This window comes from Tupaia chinensis, unplaced genomic scaffold (assembly GCF_000334495.1).
Source record: "Tupaia chinensis unplaced genomic scaffold, TupChi_1.0 Scaffold000192_1, whole genome shotgun sequence".
NCBI lineage: Eukaryota > Metazoa > Chordata > Mammalia > Scandentia > Tupaiidae > Tupaia > Tupaia belangeri.
The window spans coordinates 335,113-361,499 of NW_006159667.1; the positions used below are offsets into that span (position 1 = coordinate 335,113).

Sequence of the window (26,387 nt, forward strand, 5' to 3'; positions counted from 1 at the left end):
CACGCCTTCCTGGCCACCCTCCTTTCTGGGCTCCTGCTGGCGCTCTCCTGCTGGGGGGGTCGTCGTCGGCGAGCCGGAGCGCCCCTGGGAGGGTCTGGCTTCAAAGGCGCCACCCCTCTACCGCAGGCGCGCAGCCCTTTCGCCCCAAGGGAGTCCTGGCGGCGCGCAGCGCGCACAGCCCCTGTGGCGGGCACCTTCGGGCTGCTGAGCGGTGCCCTACAGGGTTACGAGGTGTTGCACGCCCTGGGCTATGGCGGCCAACCTGGCCTGGAGGGGCCCTGGCCCTGGTGGGCTTTCCAGCTAGGCCTGCGCCTTGGCGAGGTGGGCGTTGCGCTCCCGTTGGCACTGCTGGGACTCTACCCCGCCCTCTGCAGCCCCCGAGTGCCACCTCGCTGCTGGGCCAAGCTCTTCCGTTTGTCCCCAGGCCATGCAGCCCCATTGCTGCCTGCAGGTTGGGTCACCGGGCCTCCGGACAAAGAGCCCTTGGGGAACGCCATAGCACGTGGCGATGCAGAGCTGCTTCAACTATGCGCCCTGGCAGGGCCAGGCCCCGATCTCCTACTCCAGGGAGGTGGCTGCCAGGGCTTCGAAGGCACAACGGCCAACCAGGCCCCGTCCCAGGCCTCCTCCCCTTGCAGCGATTGCACCGTGGACTTCCGCCCTCCATCCCCAATCAACCTGCGGCGCAGCATCGAGGAGGCCCTCGGCAGCGAGGCCCTGCTCTCACCAAGCCTTTTCCAAGGCCCTGCCTTCGGGGACACCCTACCTGGACTCGGCCTCTACCGTACAGCCTCGCTGGGGACGAAGACCCAGGTCGGGCCCAGTGGGAGGTCAGAGGCAGCCCCTGGATCCCCGCTGCCCCCAGAACTGCCCTCCCCGGGGGCCTGGCCCGCCGGCAGCAGCGCCTCATCTGGCTCGTTGTGCGGACTCTCACGGGACAGCTCATCCATGCTGCTATGCTCTAGCCCCGACAGGCCCCCGCGCTGTCCGCTGGTCTGTGTCCTTAGTCCCCCGAGGCCCTCAGGAAGCAGCCCTAGCCTCCCTGCCTCAGGATCCTATCAGGCCCTGTCTCCACCCTCTCGCGACTCCCCAGAGCCAGCCCCTGAGCTGCAGGCAGAGGAGGCCTTGCTGCAGGAGCAATTCCTGGATGCCTGCCGGCAGATCGACGAGCTGAGCGTGGGCAGCGACACCATAGACCTGTGAAGAGGCGGGCACCTTGTTGCCTCTCCACCCACCCCTTTCTGGCACCTGCTCTGACCAAGACCTATACACTGTAACCTTTCCCCAATCCTGCCTGGCTCAGATACCTCTCCCCGCTCCCTTCCCCATCCAGGGGCCCCTGGGTGGGTGGGTCAGCCGCCAGGCTCTGTTACTGGGAATCAGTGCCACCCTCTCTGGAGCCCTGGGCACTGATGTCCACAGTGGCCATTCTAGGCTGGCAGGGATCTCTCCTTGGCATTCACCAGCAATAAAGCTCCAAGGTGCTCCTCTCTCCTAATGACCACTCCCCACTCTGGTGCTGAGTGAGGGGCTATCCTCAGCCCCATTCCCACCTCTGCCATGCCCAGGAATCCCACCCTGGTGTGAGTGAGACTCCCTGTCTTCCATGTGACCTCTCCCCACAGAAGGATCCCAGGCCCACTTAGGAGACTTTACAGCAGGTGGGTGGGAGGTGAATGCTTTCAGAGTTAATTTATCAATAAAATATTTTCAGAGGAGAAAGTTCTGGCTTTCTTAGAAAAGCTTAGAGGGGGGAACAGCTGTAGCGGCTCCACCAGAAGTGGAAAAGAAGAAACTGGGGTGTGGTGGCTCCTGCTCAGACCCCAGAGACACTCACACAAGACCAAGGAGTCTTGTCCCGTGGCTGAATGAGGGTTTTGGAAAAGCAGTCCCTTGAAGATCCTTATGACTTCCTAGGAAGTGGCTTTCTGCAGCGATGAAACATGGCCCTGCAGAGTGAGGCAGAAACTCTGTAGTCATCCGTGGAAATGCGTGTGTTCCAGGAGGCTGTCTGGGGACCAGTTAGTGGCGATGTCTTTCATGGAATGTTGATACACATGTAAAAGGGCCTGAGCACCTCGAGCCGGGATCCCCAACAAGCTCTCTGTCACAGTTCCACAGTTTTGGATTTAATTGTGTTCTTCACTCACCCACAGAGCCTCTCAAAGTTGGGCTTGTCCTCCCACCCTCCCGAACTCTCATCTCCCAAGGGTGCGGCTCTTGGAGAAAGCTAGCTGTCTCCACCCTCTGCTTTACAGCCCTAGCCTAGCTCCCAAAGCAGAACTCAGCGCAGAGACCCAGGAACACATTGGGCCACCAGACTTCCGTAATTCCTCCCTTGCCTGGAGCATTTGGCTCTGAGCTGCATAGTATGTGTGTGTGTGTGTCATTTGGCTAACATGCAGTGGTTTGGAGTGGCATAAGAACAGGGTCACGTTTAGGTGTGAAAATGGAAATCTCACCGCGTTTTGGCAGATGTCCTGCACATCTCAGGAAGACCTGCAGGGGCACACACTCTAGGCTCAACTGGGAAAAAGAGGAACCCAAGGGGCTTTTCTTCTAACTCTGCCCACTAGCTCATGGGGTTGGAGAAGGGAGGCCAGGGGACCAAGAAGGAAACAGGCCAGAGGCCAGGAGTAGGTGGGCCTTTAGCCAGACCAGTTCTAATGCACCCGTGGAAGGATTTGAGCACTGTCCTTGCAAATGAAGATCTGTCTTGGCCAAGAGGAATGTCCAGAGGGAGATGGGGAGTCAGCGATTTTGGGGGAGGATGAGAGCCGTCAGAGGGAAGAGAAATGGGGGGAAAACTGGTGCAGGCACAGCTGAGGGATGGAACTGGAATGGTTCTGGCTGTGTCTCCTCCATCACCTGGCTCAGCCTGCCTCAGAAATTCTTGCTGCATCGTCACTCTGGGCTGAGGCCCAGAGAACTGCCAACCTCCTAATTACAGGCATTTCTCACTGGTGTCGTAGTGGCTGCAGCAGGCCGAGAACCGGAGCTGCTTTGTGTCATGCAAGGAGTGCTTGCTGCATTGAGAAATGGCTCCCTTTCTTGCCCACTTACTCTTCCATCTGCCTCTCATCTGCTGCTGCTCACACGCAGTTCCTCTGTCATCTCTTCCTCACTTGACTCCTTGCCAGCTGCTCTCTCACTCACTCTCCTCACCATGGGTCCTTGGGTTTATGCACATACTTCCCTTCAGAGTGGTCTGAGCCCTGCATACCCCTAGTCCATTTCTCTGTGTTTCTCTCTCGCCTTTTCTAAAACATTTTTGCTATGGATGTATGTATGTACCACAGAGAAACAAAGAGAGAGAGGCAAAGTGAGAAATCCCTCCCCTCCACGGGGGATGGCCACACCACAATCCCTTCTCCATTCTCCTCTTGGGATTTCGGGCATGCACATGCCTGGGATGTTCTTTTTTTTTTTTTTTTTTTTTTTTTTCGAGGATTTTTTATAGGAAACGGTTCGCCAGAAAGACAGAGAGATAGAAAGTGAGAAATCACCCCTTGGGGGGATGGCCACCCCACGATCCCTTCTCCTTCATTCTCTTGGGATCTTGGGCACGCACACACACATGCCCGGCATGAGCTTAAGCTACCAGGTTTGGGACTCGAACTGTGGTTGACTACATGGGAGTTCAGTGACACAGCCATTACGCTAACTGCTGGTCCCATGCCTGGGGTGTTCTTCAAGCCACTAGGTCTGGGACTCAAACCATGCAGTTGGCCATGTGGGATCCAGCTGCCTTAACCACCATGTCACTGGCTCTCCCATTTGATTTTCCTCAGCAAGACTAACTTCAGCCCTTTGACTTTATCAAGAGGCCAAGAGTTTGGTTAGACAACCCTTTCCTTGGGTTTGCCTTATCCCTTGCCCACAGGTGTTTCCCAGGTAGCTCCTAATGCATACATTTTCAGTTCCAAATCTTGGTACTGTGGGGAGCCAAGAGAAGAACTCACATTCATTTATTCATTCATTCTCTAAAAAAACATTTATCGAATGCTAGCAATGTGCTAGGTGCTGGGGATAGGCAAGTGAACGAGGTTGACACTACTCCTAAATTTACAAAGCTGAAGGTCTTTGGGTAGAAAGGCAGATAGGAAACAACTAATGTCACGAATAATCACAAGAGTGCAAGTAATTCATTAGAATTGTGAGATGAGCTAAAAACAAGAATGTTCAGTATAAGGTTTGGCTTGCAAAGGAGAATGAAACCAGAGAGATGGGGCTTTGGAGAGACTGGTTCAGAACAGCCCAGGCACCTTGGACATCCTCCCACTGCTCGTGAGCAGTGATGGATGAGGGGGAGGCCGGCAGTTTGTTTCCCCTGGAAGCCGCGCTGCTGGTGGTGCAGGGTACTGTGACTCCTGTTATTTAATAAAGAACGCTGCGTGTGTTCTGGGTAGATAAATGAGCAAATATTCCCGATTGAAGAACTGTATGCTCTCCCTGATGTGAACGGATAGTAAGGGAAGAGGCTGAGGTTAAGGCTGGGAGACAGATGGAGGGCCAGGGCCAAACCCTGGGCAGGGTATGGAGGGTCTACTGCACTATCATCCTCCCTAAGGGGCACAGAACACAGCACTGTGGGTGGCTGCTGCCCCCTGATGGGCAAAAGTACACAGTTTAATTTAGTTTTTTTTTTTTTTTTTTTTGAGGAATAACTGGGTCTGAAGTATTAATATTTAAAACAGCATTTGTAGGAGGTGTTGCAAAGGGATATTGGAACCTTGAGAAGGGTTCTTTTCCTTGTACTTACTGCAGCCAGGATCAAGGTGGCCTCCCTGTGACTGGGCCCTCAAAGCTTGCAATTTAGGCTATGGGGATAGAATTTCAATTGTTAGGGTGGAGGTGGAGGAGTGGGCAGGAGGGAAGGAGAAAGAAGAGGAAAGAATGGAGAGTCTCAAACTAACATTGCTCAAACTTGGTACCTTATTTCCTTAGTCTATTTGGCCTCTTTGTATCTTGGATAGGATGAACTCAGTAGCCTTAAAAATCTGTTTTGTATTTCAATGTTTCTTTCCTGAGTTTAAAAATAGCTGTGGGCGGGCCCAGCAGGTGGCTTCCTGGTAAAGGTGCTAGACTCCCACATAACAGGACATGGTCTGAATCCCAGACCTGGTGGCTTGAAATCATGCTGGGCACGTTGCATGTGCCCATCCAAAATTCCAGGAGAAGAAAGGAGTAGAAGGGATTTCAATGTGGCCATCCCCGCTGGGGAGTGATTTCTCACTTTTCCTCTCAGTCTGTCTCTCTTTGGTGAGCACAGGTGCTCTATGGCAAAAATTAAAAAACCAAAACCAAAACAAAAAACCCCCCAAAAAACCAAAACCAAAACAAAAAAAGCCAACCTACCTCCCCAAAAAAGCTGCGACATTTTCTTTTAACCATATATTAATTATTTGGACCTACGACATTATAAATCTGATGTTTCACATTCTCTCTTTCTTCTGTTCCATCACTATTAACCACTCATTCATCCATTCAAAGTACATTGAAGGTGGATAGGGCTTGAAGAGAACAGGAAACTTACTTTTCACTGTATTTAAAAAATTTTCTTTGTACTATGTTACTTCCATTTGAAAATAACGATTTCAAAAACACCTTGTGTGTACTTTTTCGGCTAGGTGTTCTGGTGCAGTGATCTGACACAGAGGTGCTTTCCTGAGCCCAGTGGGATGGCTGACACACTGTATTCCAGAACAGGTGCACTCAAGTTCCCTTCTGGCCACTGAGACCTTTCAACCTTGAGTCTGTCTCATAAGCTGACCTTAGGGATCTGTCACTGAGTGGACCTGCATTCTAGGTCTATTGAGCTGGATGTTATGTTTACTTTGGACGTGTTCTGATATGACCTTGCAGTATACCTGCTGTGATTTATTTTTAATATGTCTTCTGATTAGTGTCTGTCTTCCCCAATAGACTATTTTTCACGAGGGTACGGACCCTGTCTTTTCATAGTTCACCAATTTTATCCCAAATGGTTGGCACATGGCAGACGTTCAGTAAAGATTTATTAAAAATAATTGTGTCCATGCATATATTAGTAGCTACGATTATTCTGTGAGCCCAAGGTGACAGATATCTCATTCTCTGCGAATATGAAAGTTGTCTGAATGATGTATGTGACATACTCGTGTCTTTGTACATTCTTATTGTGTTTTATGCATGTAATCTGTGCAGACACTTCAGAAAATATTTATTAAACACCTATTATATGTCAGATCTTGGGTTAGGCTCGGGGCAAAAACGACTTCTGCCTGTCCTGGTGAATTTGGGGTCGATCTCCTGGAGGTGAGATTTTAAACAAGGACATAATTGCTCACGCCAAGTTTTCCTACAGTGTCAGAAGCGGTGCAGGGACAGGGGATGAGCCCCGCCCAAAAAGCTCCGCCCCCGGGGCGGTGTTATTAATTTATTTTTCTTCAACCCGGAACGTTTTCTCTCTATCCCCGCCATGTTTTCCTCCGGACTTTTTTCACCAACGAGCACTTCCGGAACTTCCCGGCACCTTGGCGTGCTTGGCCTGCTAGAGCGAACCTCTCGGCTCGCGTGCCGGTGCCTGGCCTGCTCCGGGGTCTCACGAGCCTCGGGTTTCTTGGTCTGATGGCTACCTCGACCCTGTTTGTGGGCCGCCTTCCGCCCTCAGCCAGCAGTAAGCAGCTGGAGGAACTGTTCAGTCAGGTGGGGCCGGTGAAGCAGTGCTTCGTGGTGACCGAGAAAGGTAGGGGGGCGGGGCGGCCGAGATTTCCCCTGCGGTTCCTGGGAGCGGGATGGGGGCGAGGACACGTTCCCAAACTTCATCTGGCGGATTAAGCCTTTACCCGCTCCCAAGAAGAGGGCCTGGGGATTGAGTTTCTTTCCCCAACCTAAAGATAAATAGAGGCTGGTTTATGAAAGGCAAAGCATCCCCTTACGTTTCTATAGCGCTTTCCATTTATTTGTGCTCACATACAAGATCTGGTATGAGGAAAATAGCTAATTTTAAATAAAGCATCAGTGAAGTTTATTGAGAGTCAGCTGATGCCGGACATGGTGCTGTGTATGACAGTTATTTCATCAGTCTTACTAGGTGGAGAGTCCTAATCCTGTTTTACAGGTTGGAATCTGAGGTTTAAGGAAGTTTAATAACTTTAGTTTAAGTTCATACAGCTAATAAGTAGTGGACCTAGAATTTGATCATCAGACCTGGAATTCTTTGGCAGTATATTATTCTTTTTTTAGAGATATTTGCTATAGGGCATGTGCATTCGTGATGTGTCACTCTCCAGGGGGTATGGCTACTCCGCAATCCCTTCTCCATTCTCTTGGAACTTTGGGGATGCATGCACCAATGCCTGGTCTGAGTTTTAAGCTGCTGGGTCCAGGACTTGAGCCCCTGTCGACTACAGGAGAGTCCAGTGATGTGACCATTGCACCATCTTCCGGTCCCTGTTACTCATTTTTAAATTTATTCAGTAAACACTTACAAAATGCTTACTGTGTGGCAGGCACTATTTTAGTCCTGGAGATACAGCAGTGCAGACACCAAACCCAAATCTTTGCTTTTATATGTTCAAGGTGCAGAAGACAGACAATAAATAAAATTAGTGGGCTATGTCCTTGACCTTGTTAAGGGGGATACATCCCACATGGCCCGCTGTGGTTCACACCTTGTCCTGTTGGCTTGAAAAACACAGTAGGTATGTGCCCCAAGTCCTGATAGGTTGAAGAAATGGAGAAGGGATTGCATTGTGACTACATTCTGTTGCAGGTGTCTTTTTCTTTTCCTGTACCCTCTAGCAAAAAAATTAATAATAACTACATAGTGAAATGATAATGCTGATAAATGCTAAGGAGGAAGGGGAAGGGGTTAGAGAGTTTACATATGTTCCATTCAGAGAGCTAGGGGTGGCAGCATGGATACCATGGCCAAGGAAGGTCTGCCTGAAGTGAGAGAGTGAGCACATGTCTTCTAGGAGACAAGCAATCCAGGCAGAGGAACTTAAGCTCAAGGATACTGAAACAGGAGTGCCTAGTGCATTAGAGGATCAGTAAGGAGGCCAGGGCAACTGGAGTGCAGTGAGTAAGCAGAAGAGAATTAGGAGATGAGATCTTGAGTACTAGGTCATGTTGGACCTTATAGGCTATTGCGAAGACCTTGGCTTTTACACAGAAGCCACTGTTTTTTTTTTTTTTTTTTTTTTTTTTTTTTTAATGAGGTTTTTGCTATAGGGCGCATGCGCTTGCCAGACAGACAGAGACACAGAGACAGAAAGCGAGAAATCACCCCCCAGGGGGGGTGGCCACGCCGCAATCCCTTCTCTGTTCTTCTCTGTTCTTCTCTTGGGATCTTGGGCACACACGCACACGTGCCCAGCATGGTGCTGTATATGACAGTTATTTCATCAGCCTTACTAGGTGGAGAGTCCACAATCCATTTTCCTCCATTCTCCTTTTGGGATTTGGGGCACACTTACACACAAGCTTGGCATGATTTTCAAGCAGCCAGGTCTGGGACTTGAACAGGGCGGTAGGCCATGTGGGATCCAGCTGCCTTAACTTACATGCCGCCTGCAGGTCTGAGTGAGGACAAATTAAAAAAATATATATTTTATTTATTTTTTCCATTGAAGTTTTTTTAAATTAGTTTTTGCTATGGGGCACTTACACTTAACTTGCCAGAGAGAGAGAAAGGGAAAGTGAGAAGTCATCCTCTAGGACAAATGACCAGGCTGTAATCCCTTCTCCATTCTCTTCTTGGGATTTTGGGCATGCATGCATATGCCCTTGGCATGTTCCTCAAACTGCTGGGTCTGGAATTATTTTTTAAATTGTTATAGGGAGCATACACTCACCAGAGAGAGACAGAAAGAGAGAGAAAGTGAGAAAGCACCCCCCTAAGGGGATGGTCACACCACAATTCTCTCTCCTCCATTCTCCTGTTGGGAATTTGGGTACGCATGTACATGCACCCAGTATTTTTTTTTTGGAGAGGTTTTTGCTATAGGGCACGTGTGCGCGCCAGACAGACAGAGAGAGACAGAGAGACAGAAACCGAGAAATCACCCCCCGGGGGGATGGCCATGCCGCAATCCCTTCTCCGTCCTCCTCTCGGGATTTTTGGCACGCACGCACGCGCGCCTGGCATGAGTCTTAAGCCACCGGGTCCAGGACACGAACCGCGGTCGACTATGTGGGAGTCCAGCGGCATAGCCATTACGCTAACTGCTGGTCCCCCCAGTTTTTCTTTTTTTTTTAAGAATTATTTTATTTTTAATTTAATTTTATTAATCATTATTACTATTATTTTAATTTGACCAGAGAGAGACAGTGACAGACAGAGCGTCAAAGTGAGAAAGCAAGCCGCCAGGTCCAGGACTTGAATCACAGTTGGCCATGTGTGAATCCAGTGCACTTTAACTACCATGCCACCTGCTGACTCCTCACCCAGTATGTTTTTTAAGCCACCAGGTCAGGGGATTTAAACCATGCAGTTGTCTATGTGGGATCTAGCCGCCTTAAACACCATCCCACCAGCTGGCCTGTACTAATAAGTATTTTAATTGTAGAAGCATTCCTTCCTCTTACCTAGACTGTCAAAGGGCATGCAAGATAGGCACCTGATATTACCTAGAATATACATTTATTCCCTTCCAAGTCACCAGGGTGCCGTGTAGGTGGCTGCCTCTTTGCCTTTCTGCACACAGCTGCTGGGAACTGACATCTCGTTGACTTCCATCCCCCTGGTATTCGAGTATGTGAGTAGACAGACTGACGTGCTAATAATCATACCCTGCCTAGCTTCTATTTTGTTAGCACAAATTACAGTTACTGTTGTCCACTTGGCCCTGAGTGCTATACAGGTCATGGCACCTGCGTGGTTCTTTGTCATTTGAAGTATAGACATAGGTGAATGAGCATGCTGTCCAGGAGTGTGATATAAACTGCAGGTCATTACCTATTAGTGGGTCTTGAGTGGGTTATGACTAGAATTTTTTTTTTCCTTTTTTGGAGAGGTTTTTGCTATAGGGTGCGTACGCTTGCCAGAAGGATAGAGAGGAACAGAGAGACAGAAAGCGAGAAATCACCTCCCTAAGGGGGGATGGCCACGCTGCAGTCCCTTCTCCTCCATTCTCCTCTTGGGATCTTGGATGCGCATGCGCCCGGGTTGAGTTTAAGCCACTGGGTCCGGGACTCAAACCGTGGTCGACTACATGGGAGTCCAGTGACATAGCCATTACGCTAACTGCTGGTCCTGGAATTTTATTTTTTTATTTTTTTTGAGAGATTTTGCTGTAGGGTGTGTGTGTGTTTGCTGGAGAGAAAGAGAGAGACAGAGAGACAAAAGGTGAGAAATCACCCCCTAGGGTGAATGACCATGCTGCTGTCTCTTCTCTATTCTCCTCTCGGGATTTTGGGCAGACATGCATGCATCCATGTCTGTTGTGAGTTTCAAGCCACCGGATTCAGGACTCGAGCTGTGATCGACCATGTGGGAGTCCAGCACCTTAACCACTATGCCACCTGCTGACTCTGTAACTAGAATTAAAAAAGAAAATGAAATAGTATAGAAGGAGTACATGCTTATATGGTAAAGGATAAGTATTTATAAAACTTTTACTTTAGTTTTTTTCTTTTAAGTTTACTAATTTTTTTCCATAAGTAAGAGGGACAGCACCCCTATAGAGTCTTGATGCTACCATCCATCCTCAGCCTCAGTCAGCCCTGGGTCATGTGCATGGGCATGCCCAGTGTGCTCAGGGAGGTCTCCAGGTGCAAACTTGGAACATTCCCTTATGGATCAGCCTTGTAGCATGTGGCATCTTACTGCTGCACCACTGTCTGGCCCTTTTTAGTTTCATATAAAGAATCTATGTGGCAGGGGAGCTGGACAGTGACACAGCAGTAGATTGTGATGCTCTGTGAAATATTTCCATATAGGACGGGTCGAATACTCTAGGCATGTGTGTGTCCATAATCCAGGGCTGGCTGCAGGCAGGTGTGTGTGAGAGTATGTGCGTGGAGGGTGGACCACAGCATTAGGAACCTGTTGGGAGTGCTGTTTTTCCAACCTCTGTTTCTCGCTTTCATGGAGGAAATAAATACACTTAAAAAAAAAAGATTGTGTGGGGCCAGGGGGTCGTGTGGTTAAGGTACTGGACTGCCACATGGCTCACTGTGGTTTGAGTCCCAGACCCAGTGGCTTGAAAATCAAGCTGGCACATGTGCGTGCATTCCCAAAATCCAAGGAGGAGAATGGAGGAGAAGGGATTGCAGCATGGCCATTTCCCACTGAGTGAATGGTTTCTCATTTTCCCTCTCTCTGTCTCTGTCTCTCTCTGGTGAGCACCCATGCCTTATGACAAAAAACCTTAACGATAAAAAGGACTACATATATACAGGATTCCAGTATAACTTGCATCCCTTATTGTGAGTTTTCAAAAAAATTTGAGAAACACTACAGTGAAAAGTGGGTGTCCTCAGGGGAAGAACAGGCCATTAAATAGGAAATCATTTTTGAGTTCTCAGGATATAAGCTATGGGTAATCTTACCTTAAACTTAGCATATTTTATCTGAATCTTGGGACCAGCAGTTGGTGTAATGGCTATGTCGCTGAACTCCCATGTAGTTGACTGAGGTTCGAGTCCCAGACCCGGTGGCTTAAACTCAGGCTGGGCACATGTGCGTGCGTGCCCAAGATCCCGAGAGGAGAATGGAGGAGAAGGAATTGCAGCGTGGCCATCCCCCCTGCGGGGGTGATTTCTCTCTTTCTGTCTTTCTGGCAAGTGCACATACCCTATAGCAAAAACCTCTCCAAAGAAAATAAAAGAAGAAGAATCTTTAACAAAATCTTGCTTTTTAAAAAACGATGCATTTTCTGGGCCAGCAGGTGGTTTGGTCATTAAGACACTGGATTCTCACATGGCCGGCTGCAGTTTGAGTTTTGGATGTGTTGACTTGAAAATCATACTGGGGGACCAGCAGTTAGCGTAATGGCTATGTCGCTGAACTCCCACGTAGTCAATTGCAGTTCGAGTCCCAGACCCGGTGGCTTAAACTCATGCCAGGTGCGTGTGCATGCGTGCCCAAGATCCTGAGAGGAGAATGGAGGAGAAGGAATTGCAGCGTGGCCATCCCCCCTGGGGGGTGATTTCTCGCTTTCTGTCTCTCTTTCTCTCTCTGTCTGTCTGGCAAGTACATGCACCCTATAGCAAAAACCTCTCCCAAAAAAAAGAAGAAAAAGAAAAAGAAGATTATACTGGGTATATGTGTGTGTGCATGCCCCAAGTCCTAAGAGGAGAGTAGAGGAGAAAGATTGCAGCGTGGCCACCCTCCCCTAGGGGGTGATTTCTCACTTTTCATCTCTCTTTCTCTCTTGACATCAAGTGTTTATACCCTATGGCAGAAAAATATAAAAACAAAATGAAACATGGGACCAGCAGATGGCATAATGGCTACGTTGCTCTCACGCCGGGTGCGTGTGCACGTGTGCCCAAGATCCCACGAGGAGAATGGAGGAGAAGGGATTGTGATGTGGCCATCCCCCAGGGAATGATTTCTTGCTTTCTGTCTCTTTCTGGCAAGTGCACACGCCTTATAGCATAAACCTCTCCAAAAACAAAACAAAACAAACATAAAATGAAACAAAAAACAATGCATTTTTCTATGCAAACGGCCAAAATATCAGAGAGTGCTGTGCTTCATGGGATGGGAGGGAGGGAATGCTGGATGATGTCTTCCTTAGTAGTAGAGGTATCTCACTTAACCTTTTTTTTTTGAGAGATTTTTGCTACAGGGTGTGTGTGCTCACTGGAAAGACAGGGAGTGAGAAATCATCCGCAGGGAGGATGGCCACATCGCAGTCCCCTCTTCTCCATTCTCCTGTTGGGATTTTGGGCACGCGTGCACATGCACCTGGTGTGTTTCAAGCTGTCGGGTCCAGGATTTGAACTGTGATTGGCCATGTGTGTGTCCAGTGCCTTAATCACCACACCACCTGCTGGCTCCCACTTAACCTCTTTAAGATGGGAATTATTTCACAGGTTGTTACGGTGAGGATTCTCTTTGTGTGAGTGCTTTGTGCAGGCATATAAACTGCATGGTATTTATTGTATGTGATTTTATTTGGGCATTGAACACCTTCACATTTCAGCTGCTTTAGTTTTGGTTGTACTGATCAGGAGGGGCCCTGATTATTTTTGTTGTTATTGTCATTTTCTGAAAGGTGAGTGGGCAGGCTATTTTGAGAAGTAGTTCTAAGAGAAAAGACTGATCTCTGTGTCACAGTATGCTTTACTGGTGTCAGGTGTCAATTTTTTTTTTTTTTTTTTTTGTAGATTTGTTCTTTCATTTCATTATTTTTTACTTTTTTGGTGTGTGTCTAGGGCATGTGTTTGCCCTTGCCAGAGAGAGACAGATAGAGGGAAAAATGAGAATTTACTCCCAGGAAGGATGGCCATGCTTGGTCCTAATTCCAGTGAAGTCCTGTGGAAAACATGGGACTAGTAGAGAAATTACTTTGGCTCCTGAAAACCAGTCCACTTTCCTCTACCACATATTACTCGGGTAGAGAGAAGAAATGACTTGTGGTTCTCTGTCCTTTCCCCTCCCTCACACCTCCTCTTCCTCCCTGCATTGTTCCAGGAAGTAAGGTGTGCCGAGGCTTTGGCTACGTCACATTTTCTATGCGGGAAGATGTTCAAAGGGCCATTAAGGAGGTTACCACCTTTGAAGGTTGCAAGATCGATGTAACTGTCGCCAAGAAAAAACTAAGGCACAAGACCAAAGAAAAGGGGAAAAATGGTGAGTTTCTGATAATTGAAAGGAGTTTTCCCCCATGGCAAGGAGCAGGAGTGTAATAATGAAAGGCAAAGTGGCAGTGGATGGGAGTTCTTCTAGAACTTAAAGTTTCATGAGCTTCTTTTGATGCCCCAAGTCATCCAGTGTGTTTGATACTCATTTTAGTCCTTGGTTTCCATCTCAGTCTGGAAAACTTGGTGTTCCTAGTTATTACCATTCTTGATCCTAAGGTAGATGATGTCTGTCACTAGTAGCTTTTCCCATGATGTTCTGGCCTAGAAATGAGTGGTTTTGGAGCACAGATTTATATTAATGTTATTATCTCTTACTTTTTAGAAAATTCAGAATTCCCAAAGAAAGAACCAAAGCCTAAAAAAGCCAAAGCTGCAGATAAGAAAGCCAGATTGATTATTCGGAATCTGAGCTTTAAGGTAAGTGACAGAGCAAACTAATGCTCTGTGTTCTGAAGGCTGTTAGAGTCAAGTGTCGTAGTCCCTTAGTGCCGCTCTAACAGAAATACCTGAAACTCGGTGATTATACTATAAAGAAAAGAGGTTTATTTAGCTCAGAATTCTGCTAGCTGGCAAGTGTGAGAGAAGGGACCTGCATGTCATGCTGCACCACCACATGGCAGAGCCATGCAGGAAGGGCAGCAGGTATGTACGGGCAGAGAGAGATGTGGGCAGGAGACTTGCTTTTATAATAGCCCACTCTCTTGGGGAACTGATCAGGGAGAACTGAGCTGCCTTAGTCTATTCGTGACGGATGCACCCTTACCTCCTGAGCACCTCTCATTAGGCCCCACCTCTCAGTACTGCTGCACTGGGTGTCAATTACAGCATGAGGTTTCAGAGGGGACACAACAATGTGAAATTGTAGCACAAAGCATGTTGGTGCAGCTCCTCCCTGAGATGATATATTGGACCTACTTCTTTTCGGGGATGACCTTAGCTCTGTTTTTGTTTTTTCTTTTCTTTTTTTGGAGAGGTTTTTGCTATAGGGTGCGTGCGCTTGCCAGAAAGACAGAGAGAGACAGAGAGACAGAAAGTGAGAAATCACCTCCAGGGGGGATGACCACGCCACAATCCCTTCTTCTCCATTCTCCTCTCGGGATTTTGGGCATGCATGCACGTATGCCTGGCTTGAGTTTAAGCCATCAGGTCCGGGACTCGAACCGTGGTTGACTAAGGGTGCGTGCACTCGCCTAGCCATTATACCAAGCGCTGGTCCTGACCTTAGCTCTGTTAAATTCAGAATCTGCTAAGGACATTAAATGTGAAGATGCCTTTGTTTAGGGAAACTACCACTTAGAAAAGGAAGGCAGAAAAGCTTTCGGATGTGTCTTGTCTCTCAAATATAAAGTAAGATGTCTTCTATTGCTGTCCTAGTCTCAAAAGCAAAAGTAGTAAAAATATCGAAGCTTTTCTTAATGAATTAACTAAGTAGTTGATGTTTCATGTTTATTTTCCAAAAAAATATTTCTCTTTTTCTTTCTTTACTTTTGGCTTCAGTGTTCAGAAGATGATTTGAAGACACTATTTACTCAGTTTGGAACTGTCCTAGAAGTAAATATCCCTAGGAAACCAGGTACTAGTACACCTTTATTTGGTATAGATTAGATTAAGATTTATTACCATGTCTTTTTCTGTATTACCTTTGAACTAAGCATCATTTGAAGTAGAATACAAGATCTGTGTCATACATTTTATGAGTTCTACATATAATATATGTGGACTGTCTTGCCCAGTGCTTGACAGGTAACAGAAACCCAAATGCTATTCCCCTAATGATATTTCAGGTAGATTAGAATTAGTTTTAGAAGACTAGCTACAGTTTGTGGCCCTTTCCAAGCCCAAGTCAGTATTCTCATAAAGAGGCTGTAGCTGTCCTTTGGGGAAGGGGCTGGCTGGTTGGTGACATTTGGACCATCTTGCCAGCCCAAGTTGCTGTAATTTTTGTTAGTGTCCTCTTGACTTCCCCCTGCTGCCTGTAACATCTTTGTACATTTGCACACAGATGGGAAGATGCGTGGTTTTGCTTTTGTTCAGTTCAAAAACCTCCTAGAAGCAGGAAAAGCTCTCAAAGGCATGAACATGAAAGAGATAAAAGGTAAGTGTGCTATACCCATAGCATTGACCCAGATATTTTTTGAGTTAGCATAGTAACCCATTTTCTACGTTTTCACAAAGTATTTGGATTGCTCACAATCTCACCACTAATATGGAAGCTGTTTGGGTGAAATATTCCTAGTACTAGATCTTAGAGTTAAACGTGAAAGAATTCATGCCAGCATCCTTTATTTGGTGAGTGTTCTCTTAAATTCCTGATGAAAAAATATCCCTGAAGTAATTGTTGATAGTTGCAGGTTGGTGTCTAAGTTTTTGCTCCTCAATTATGATTCTGCTTCTGTGGGCTGTTAAACTGACTGTGAGGCTACTCCAGGTACTACACCTAACGAAGGGATTGACTTAGAGACAGGCTTAGGTTAGGCAGCTACTACTGGGGCTTTATTTAGGGATCAGCATTCCCTGAATTGGCAGTTGCTTTGTCTCCACTGGTTTCTTTATTGTCTTCGATGAATAGGAAGTCATTTATAGAAGGTAGGGAGGTTAAAAGGAGGAAATCCATTCTGATGCCACTTCTCTGTCTGACAGGGCGGATGGTGGCTGTAGATTGGGCGGTGGCAAAGGATAAATATAAAGATACACAGTCTGCGTCTGCCCCAGGTAAGGTGTGCTTGTGTGTGTGGGAGGGCTTGTGTGTCCTGGGTAAGAGTGTGGAAACAGCTCATGTGTCTGCGATAGAAGTGTAAGGACGCTTGCTTGCTAGAGTGAGAATATTGAACTAAAGATTCCAGAAGCACAAGATTAAAGGAATGAGGCTGAGCATTCAGGAAAACTCTGAATTCCAGCTGGCCCAGAAACGAGCCCAGGGTTATCTCTCCACTCATATTGTACTGCCTGGCAACCTGGTCCTGAAACAGAATCTTTCTAGTCTAAGCCCGCTCTATGGATGCGAGTGAGGAATGGAGTCTGAGTTCGCTGTCCCCTGTACTTGCTATTCTTTCCCAGCTTTTCATAAGAGGGAGCGATGAAACATTAAGAAAAGAGAAACTTAAAACTTCAGTTTTATTTAGAAAACAATTGGCTTTTAAGCCACTGGGGTCTCAGAGAACAGAACTCACTGAGATTAAAGTCATGGCTGGGCTTGGAGTGGGCATTGTGCTGGTTGCTGTGTACAAGTGCAGGCTGTTTGAGGAGGCTCAGAGGCCTCCTCTTTTGTTTGGGGGCCAGATTAACTTTCAGGCTTCTGCAAATGGGACAAACGCCGAAGGAATCTGGATGATGACAGTTTTTTTTTTCTTTTCTTTTTTTTTTTGGTGGGTTTTCTTTCAGACTTTCTCCTAATATACAGTAAGAAACCTATGTGAAATTCTATAAAACCAAAGAAAGTTGGAGTATTTGTTACTCGTGTTAAAATAACCTTGCTTTGTATATTAATTGAATTCCTAACTAGATTCTTTACCTCCTTCCAGTAGGTCAGGAGAAGAACTCTGAACCTGAACATCAAGGATCTATTAAAAAGAATGTTAGGGAGGAAGAGGATGTGGAAGGGGAAGAGGACGATGAAGATGATGAAGATGATGACGAAGACAGTGACGATGATGACAGTGCTGGGGGGAGTAAAGCATCAAACTTGACCAAGCCCGTGCAGATTCAGAAAAGGTAAGGAGATCAGCCTGTTCTGGGATAACCAGAAAATTCAGGATTTTCTCTGAGAGGACAAATTCCTATCTTTCTCTGCCCCCCATCCCCATGCAGAATTGACATGTGTGAGGAAGCCAGCTAGGCCCCTCTGTCAGCCCAGATCTTTGTTGATTCATTTGCCATTGCAGAGCAATCAAGAGAGCAGCTCCTGCAGAAAGCAGTGAAGATCATTCTGATGAGGACAGTGACCAAGAGGAGAAAGAAGGTACCGATGATGGCGAGGACATGGACCAGAGTGACACCAGCAATGATGAGCAAGAAGATGAAGGTTTGCTTGTATCTTCATAAATGCCTTAAACTTCAAATAAGTCACTGGAAATGTTCCAGTCAGACCTCTTTAAATGGGACCCTAAGCTGTGTTATATTTATGTTTTTTTTTTAGAGGTTTTTGCTATAGGGTGCGTGCACTCGCCAGACAGACAGAGAGAGACAGAGAGACAGAAAGTGAGAAATCACCCCCCCAGGGGTGATGGCCATGCCGCAATCCCTTCTCCTCCATTCTCCTCTCGGAATCTTGGGCACACACACACACGCACCCAGCATGAGTGTTTTTTTTTTTTTTTTTAAAGCCACCAGAATCGGGATACGAACCACGTTCGACTACATGGGAGTCCAGCGACATAGCCATTACGCTAACTGCTGGTTCAATATATTTATGTTTTTTTGTTTTAATTATTTATTTAACTTTATTTATTCATTTATTTATTTTAATTTGACCAGAGACAGACTGAGAGAGAGGGGTGAAAGTGAGAAAGCAAGCCACCAGGTCTGGGGCTTGAAACATGGTCAGCCATGTGGGAGTGTCCAGACCTTAAACACTATGCCACCTGCTGGCTCCTTGTTTGTTTGTTTTTTTTTAGAGGTTTTTTATCTAGGGCTCGTGCACTCACTGGAGAGAGAGAGATGGTGAGAGAAAAAGTGAAAAATTACCCGTTGGGGGAATGGTCACACCACAACCCTTTCTCTTCCATTCTCCTTCTAGAATCTTGGGCATACATACACATGCGCCCAGCATGAATTTCAAGCCACTGAGTCTGAGACTCAGACTGTGGTTAGCCATGTGAGAGTCCAGTGATGTAACCAATATGCCATCTGCTGGCCCCTCAAATTTATGTTTAAATGTTGAAAAGAAAACTTTATATTCCTTACTTCCAAAGGATTTTTTTTTTTCCTGGCTTGTTTCTTTTTTATTTGTTTTGTGTTTAAGTGAATTTGGAGTGGTGTTTGAGGATTAATATTCTTTCTTAGGGAATCTAAAACCTAGCTTAATGCTGACGTACTACCTCTCTTGATTGTCCAAGTTGAATGAATAACTGGATAAACAGGATATTGTATGTTACACCATGGTAGATTTTAAACAACTTTTCTGAGTTGAAGCAGGGATAAAGGACTGTATAGTTAGCTTGGGCCACCATCACAAAATACCATAGACTGGTGACTTAAACAACAGAAATGAACTTTCTCACATTTCTGGAGGCCGGCTCAAGGTGCCTGCTGATTCGTTTTATGTTGAGGCTCTCTTTCTGCCGTGCAGATGCTTGACTTCTCGCTGTGTCCTCACATGGCCTTTCCTTCGTGTCATTAAGTGGGGGCAGAATAAGTGCGAATGAGCGCTGATCTTGGTTCCTCTTCTTACACGGACACCATCCTATCGGATTAGGGTTCTACTCTTATGACCTTGTTTAGCCTTAATTACTTTCCTAAAGTTTCTATTTCTAAATATAGTCACGTGGGAGTTAGGGCTTCAGCATCTGCATTTTTTTTTTTTTTTTGAGGTTTTTGCTATAGGGCATGTGCACTCGCCAGAAAGACAGAGAGAGACAGAAAGATAGAAAGTGAGAAATCAGCCCCCAGGAGGGATGGCCATGCTGCAGTCCCTTCTCCTCCATTCTCCTCTTGGGATCTTGGGCACATGCGCACATGTGCCTGGCCTGAGTTTAAGCCACCCTTCTGGGACTCAAAGCGCGGTTGACTACCTGGGAGTCCAGCGACATAGCCATTATGCCAACTGGTGGTCTCCAGTATCTGAATTCAGTGTATATCAAGGAGTTCTTGGAACATTTTATAAAACCGTTATCAATCCCTATCGTTGCCTTTCCAGAGCGTGAACTCAACTTGTATATAAAGAGAGGCAGGAAGTTACAAAACGAGAAATAGCCAATTATTGGTCCTTTGGTTTTTCTGGACAGAGATTTTTGTTTAGCTATTTTTTTTTTTTTGGAGAGGTTTCTGCTATAGGGCGCATGCGCTCGCCAGACAGAGAGAGACAGAGAGACAGAAAGTGAGAAATCACCCCCAGGGGGGATGGCCACGCTGCAATCTCTTCTCCATTCTCTTCTCGAGATGTTGGGCATGTACGCACACGCACCCGGCATGAGTTTAAGCCACCAGGTCTGGGACTCGAACCGCGGTTGACTACATGGGAGTCCAGCAACATAGCCATTACGCTAACTGCTGGTCCCTGTTTAGCTATTTTTGTTCTGTACCTGTGTCTGTAAGTGTGGGCTGTTGGTTTGACCATAAAAGAAATTTGAGGAAATAGCTTTTTCTGTGAGAATAGAATGGTAGATATCTAAAAATTGAAGAAGGTTTTATGCTGAATCAGGGCCTCTGAGACCATGCATTTCACAACTCAGATTCAGCTCTCACTTACTGTCCTTTCACCTGAAAAATTTATATATGAATAGGATGGATAGATGATAATGAGAGATCGTTAGTAAAAACGTATAGTATAGAAGAGTATAATATGGAAAGTGAAATTTCCTTGACAATTCCACCAACCCTGTTGTTGTGGTAACCTTCCAGAAAGTTTCTGTGTATGTATAGTTATACATCATATAATGACATTTCGGTTAATGGCAGACCAAGCATATGGTGGTGGCCCCGTAAGATCACACACTGTATGTGTAGTAGGCTGTGCCGTCTAGGTTTATGGAAGTACACTGTACATGTTTGCACAATGACAAACTTGCCTAATGTCCATTTCTTAGGAAATATCCCTGTCATTAAGTGATGCACAGCTGTCTAAGCATCTAAGTCTGCTCCTCAAGCCATGAGTCTCTCTTACACCCAGACCCCCAGGCCATTAGGGCACTTTCCCAGAGACAGCCAGTATTATATATTTGTTGTGTATCTAGAGAGAATTTTAATACATTAACGAGTCAAAATACATGCATGCACACACAAATGTAGTGTATGTTTGTGTGTGAATGTATGTGTATGTTTTCTCCTCAGAAAGTCTACACTGTCACAGCAGTTTATGGGAATGTCTTTTTCCCACACCCTCACTACATTGGATATAGTCGCTCTTTCTGATTTTTCCAATCTGTTAGTAAAAAATAGTATCTCATTTCTTATGCTGTGTTTTTCTTTAATTACGGGTGAGCTTGAGGGTATATGGGGGGAGTGTCTTCAAAAAAGTTCGTGGAAATGCAGATCATAAAGAAGCTATGTGTGGATTAAAAAACATTTTTTTGTACTAAAATAAATAGCATTTTTTTTACAAACTATTTGAAGTCCCTCATATTCAGTTCTGTACCTTTTGTTCATTTTTTTATTCTTTTGTCAGAGGGGGTGTGTGTTCACAGGAGAGAGAGAGAGGGAGAGAGGAGAGAGGAGAGAGTATCCCACATGAGGAGTGATCACACTGTAATCCTTCTCATTCACCTTTTCTTCCCTTCAGGATTTTTCTCATGCAAACACATAGTTCCAACATGTTTTTCAAGCTGCTGAGTCTGGGACTTGAACCATGTGGTCGTACACGTAGGATCCAGCTGCCTTCACTGCCAGGCCATGGAGCTGGCCCCCTTTGTTCATTTTTAATTAAAAAAAATTATTTAATTCCATTTGTTATTATTTTATTGATTGATTGATTGATTGATTTTTTGGGAGGGTTTTTTGCTACAGGGTGCATGCACTCGCCAGACAGAGAGAGACATAGAGACGGAAAGCAAGAAATCACCCCCGGGGGGATGGTCACGCCGCAATCCCTTCTCCTCCGTTCTCCTCTCAGGATCTTGGGCACGCACATACACGCGCCCGGCGTGAGTTTTAAGCCACCGGGTTCGGGACGCGAACCACGGTCGACTACGTGGGAGTCCAGCGACATAGCCATTACGTTAACTGTTGGTTCCCTATTTATTTATTTATTTGACCAGAGAGAAAAAGAAAAGGAAAGCAAGAAAGCAAGTTACCAGGTCTGGGACTCGAACCGTGGTCCTCCATGTGGGAATCCAGCACCCTCAACCACCACGCCTGGCCCCTCATTTTTAACTTTTAAAAATCTTTATTCACATGAGATCTGTATGTATTTGTCATGTGGCTTGCACTAGTTTTTTCAATTGTTGTTTTTCTTTTTACCTTAGATGTGCAAATCTCAAAGAAAAAGAAGAGGAAATTGCCCTCTGATGTGACTGAAGGGAAAACTGTATTTATCAGGTATGCTTTTCCACCTTGAGGATGGTTATGTTGTCTTCATGGATCTTTTCCTTCTCTTTCTTCCCTTCCTACTTTCTCTTCTTTCTCCTTCTGCCCCTTCTTCCTTGCTTCCTTCTTTTTGGCACTGGTTCTGATACCACACCCAGAAACTAGATACCTAGAAAACTCAGCACACCTGGTCCTAGGAAATTACCAAACAATGAGATGTAGGAGAATCAGAACTATGACACAAGATAAATAACGGGGTGGAGGACAGCAGGTGGTGTAGTGGTTAAGACACTGGACTCCCACATGTTCGATTGTAGTTTGAGTTCCAGACCCGGCGGCTTAAAACTCAATACTGGGCACCTATGTATGCACCCAAAATCCCAAGAGGAAAATGGAAGAGAAGGGATTGGGGAGTGACTGTCTCCCCTGGGGATGGGGGCATGATTTCTTGCTTTCTCTCTCTCTCTCTCTCTTTCCAGTGAGCACACGTACCCTGTAGCAAAAATCTCTCAAAAAGAAAGAAAAAAAAGAAAGGAAAAGATAGATAGTAGGGGTCCTGAAATCTCACCTTTATTTAGATCTCAATCTTTGTATTTGGGAGTGGTATCATTTAAAACAAATCACTTTCTCAACTGTTAGAAATAGCTTGGTTCTAGCCCTCAGTGTGGGGGAGAGTGATACACTTGGCCCAAATAAATGGTTTCTTTGTTTTTGCCTAACTTATTGCCCAAAGCAGTGTCCAAACAAAGTTAGACGTCTCATCATTTTTGGGAGAGCAGGGAAGTAGAGGGGAGTGGAAAGATTCTCTCTTATGTTGCTGTTGGAGTGCCAACTACAGTAGGCCAGTGTTTTCATAAGGTCAGGATATTACCAGTACACCTCAGGCATGCCTTCGTGTCCTTTCTTAAGCGCCAGTGCACTGGGGCCATTTGGGCCTGATTTTTAAGGTATACATTTTATCTTATAGAATCTTTTAAAAGATTTTTAAAAAATTGTTTAATTATACCAGTAATTTATGTTCATTATAGAAAATTTTGAGATAACTTAGGTTTTGCATGAGCAAAAAGAGAAAAGAAATTAACCATAGTCACTGTTACAAAGCACCCACATATACTTGCTCACATCATAAATATTCATAACAGTTTACTCTATACATGTGTTGTAGCCTGCTTTCTCACTTAGCAGCATATCTTTTCATATATATGTATGTATGTATATATTATGTATACATATATATCTTATATGTATATGTGTGTGTGTCTGTATTTTTTCTTTTCTTTTCTTTTTTTTTTTTTTGAGAGGTTTTTGCTATAGGGCATGTGTGCTCACCAGAAAGAGATAGAAAGCAAGAAATCACCCCTCGGGGGGTGGCCAATCCCTTCTCCACCATTCTCCTCACACGTGCCCGGCTTGAGTTTAAGCCACTGGGTCTGGGACTCGAACCATGGTCAACTACATGGGAGTCCAGTGACACAGCATTATGCTAACTGCTGGTCCCTATTTTTTCTTTTTTACTGTGTTACATGGTATTGCCATATAAATAATTTTGTATTTGTAAAGGATTTTGTCTAGCGGGAAGGAAGAAATATTATTTTCAGAAGCCTATAACCTCAATACCAAGGATACAATTCCTATATAGAAATTTTTTTTTGTTTTGCCAGAGAGCATGTGCACTCCCTGGAGAGAGATGGGGAGAGAGGGAAACATCCCCAGTGGGGAGTGGTCACATTACAGTCTCTTCTCTGTTTTTCCCACCTTTTGGGATTTTGGAGCACACATATGCATGTGCCCAGTGTGGGCTGAGACACTCTAACCTTACTGTTGGCCATGTGGGATCCAGCCTCTTAGCTACCATGCCACCAGCTGGCCTACACTCTCTTAATTAATAAAGAACTTAGGGAAATAAAGGGACAGAAGAAGAAATAAAAGGGTAGATGTGCATGTTTAGATAGCTAGGATATAGCTTATTGTGGACAGCCTTTTTTTTCTTTTTTTAAAAGGCTTTTGCCTTAGGGTGTGTGTGCTCACTGGAGAGACAGACAGTGAGAGCGAAAGTGAGAAATCAGCCCCCAGAGGGGATGGCCACGCTGCAATCCCTTTTCCTCCATTCTGTTGGGATCTTGGGCATGCACGTGCACACAACTGGTATGATTTTTAAGTCACTTGGTCTGGGACTCCAACTGCAGTCGGCTTTGTGGGAGTCCAGTGATGTAACCACTACAGCATCTGCTGGTCCCATGGACAACCCTTTTTGTCTTGCTTATTCCATGAAATAAAAATCATTTATAGAGTTTATTGAGTATAAGAGAAGTAAAATTATAGGTATTTATTAGGGAGTGTTCTTTTTTCCTTATTTATGATGTGTACACACACATGAGAAAGAGAGAGAGAGAAAAGCACCCTTGACCGAGCCTGGTCATACTGCGATCCCTTTCCTCTAGTCCTCCAGCCTGTCATATCTTGGACATGTCTCAGGCCAACCAGGCTAAGACTTGAACTGCAGTTGCGATGTGGCATACAGCCTCTTGAACAGCACATTACCACTGTACCACACAGTTGGCCTTTTTCCGTTGTTTTTGTTTTTACCCCTGGAAAGATATGCAGAACTGTGGAAATGAGGAATCTTCACACTGTGTTGAAACTTAGGAGAACAAAATCTCCTACCAACATTTTTGAATTCCATTGAGAGAAATAAGTGGTTTTATTTGTTTGCACTTAGCAAAATGTTCTCTTTTGCTTTATCTTCTCTTTTGTGTTATTTGGAAGAGTTTTCTTACTTTTGTAACATTTTTACCGAAACCTGGATATTATGGCAGCACCGAGGAGAAAATCACCAGTAGAGCACATGCGTGTGCACACAGTTTGACTTCTTACTTCCCTGCTGTGAGTCTTCTGGGTGTAGAAAGAGAAATTAATTTGGGTCATGTTAAGTGAAAGATGAGCTTTGTTGGATGAACACTGGGGTAGCTCACAGAATCAAAGTTGTCAGAGAGCAAACATCAAGAAGGAGATGAAAGCCTGGGCAGTCCTGGGGCCTTGCCTGTTGGAAGCTATGGATCTTTTCTTTGGGGACACTGCCTTTTTTTTTTTTAAGCTTATTTCTTTTTATCTAAGAGAGTGCTAGCACCCCCAAAAGAGCCTTACTGCTGTGACCCACCTCCAGCTTCAACCAGCTCAGAATCATGGGCACATTGCATGTTCAGGGAGATCTGTGGACATGAAGCTGAAACCCATTATTTTATTGCTGAACCACTGTTCGGTCCCCCTCTGTCCCCCTTTTAAGGTTAACATGTATTCTGTAGAGTACATTAATCTGAGTGTACAGCTCAGTGAAATTTCCTTTATGTGTATATTCTTGTAATGACCACCCAGATCAAGGTATAAATCATTTCCAGCACCTCAGAAGTTTGCATTGCATGGGACAATGCTATTTTTGAAGTGAATTGGCATTTGCATCCTGTGGTCTTCATACATGTCTCAGTTTCAAATTTCTAGGAGAGAGAATCTGATTGATACAGGAAGGTCACATCTGTTGGGACTGAAGGCCAGAGTCATATAGCAGAGGCCTTACTACTGAGCTTACCCATGCGAACTGGTCCTATTTCTGAACAAAGGAGAATGGTTGTGAGGAAGAGATCCACTCCACTTCATATCTAACTCATTTATCTTAGTGGTATGTAGAATCTCACTTTTGTAATAGACTTTTCTTATAACCTCCTTCCATAGAAACCTGTCCTTTGACTCAGAGGAAGAAGATCTTGGGGAGCTCCTCCAGCAATTTGGAAATCTGAAATATGTTCGCATTGTCTTGCATCCAGACACAGAGCATTCTAAAGGTATTTGCTGTTAGTTGGCCCAGCCCTAAAAGGATTGAGACTGCTGACTGCTATGGGTGTTGACTAAGTTACCTGACAGCGTAATGGGGGTGCCATTTTGAGAGGTCTATAGTCCATCCTTTCTGGGTTCCCTGGAAGTACCAAGGACATTTTGAGGTTGTCTTCTACAGTGTCAAACTCAGCATTTTTAATGTTGTTGCCAGCCGTAATTTTGTCTAAGCTTTTTTAAGCCCTTGCTTATTTACTTTGGGGTAATGAATTCTATTTGTTGTTCTCCTTTGAATTTCAAATGTGATAGCATCTCATGGGTATTAATCATTCCACATTGCTTGAAATTACTGAGGTCTTTTTTCCGGTTGCTTTTGTTAGAGATGAAAGCCGACAGATAAACTTGGTTGCATTTGACAACAGTCAGAATGAAAACTGCACCAGGAGTGCTGCTTTAGATTTTTTTCCCTGAAGCTATTTGCTTTTAGTTTTAAGGGTTAACCACTCCTCAACCTAGTGTACAGTTGCCGGGTAAAAGTCCGTTCAGTGCATTCATGATCTTTAGTTTCATAAACTGAAACCATC

At 45.4% G+C, this 26,387-nt stretch overlaps 2 protein-coding genes across 3 annotated transcripts in view; both read left to right on the forward strand.

The window, feature by feature from the left end:
• PRRT4 (proline rich transmembrane protein 4) overlaps positions 1-1,033 on the forward strand; it is a 9,425-nt gene extending 8,392 nt beyond the window's left edge. The window contains exon 5 of the mRNA XM_014587193.1: positions 639-1,033. Coding sequence (XP_014442679.1) covers positions 639-965 — 327 coding nt within the window. The 3' untranslated portion in view covers positions 966-1,033. The remainder of the gene's footprint in view (positions 1-638) is intronic.
• Positions 1,034-6,486: 5,453 nt separating this feature from the next.
• RBM28 (RNA binding motif protein 28) overlaps positions 6,487-26,387 on the forward strand; it is a 40,919-nt gene continuing 21,018 nt past the window's right edge. Inside the window, exons 1-10 of one of the 2 annotated variants that reach the window (XM_006146861.3) lie at positions 6,487-6,727; positions 13,631-13,789; positions 14,123-14,217; positions 15,298-15,373; positions 15,803-15,895; positions 16,441-16,512; positions 17,325-17,511; positions 17,682-17,821; positions 21,918-21,990; positions 25,705-25,814. In XM_006146861.3, the coding sequence (XP_006146923.1) occupies positions 6,610-6,727; positions 13,631-13,789; positions 14,123-14,217; positions 15,298-15,373; positions 15,803-15,895; positions 16,441-16,512; positions 17,325-17,511; positions 17,682-17,821; positions 21,918-21,990; positions 25,705-25,814 (1,123 nt within the window). In that variant the 5' untranslated portion in view covers positions 6,487-6,609. Of the gene's footprint in view, positions 6,728-13,630; positions 13,790-14,122; positions 14,218-15,297; positions 15,374-15,802; positions 15,896-16,440; positions 16,513-17,321; positions 17,512-17,681; positions 17,822-21,917; positions 21,991-25,704; positions 25,815-26,387 lie in introns of both variants that reach the window. The other variant, XM_006146860.3, reaches the window with a different exon arrangement.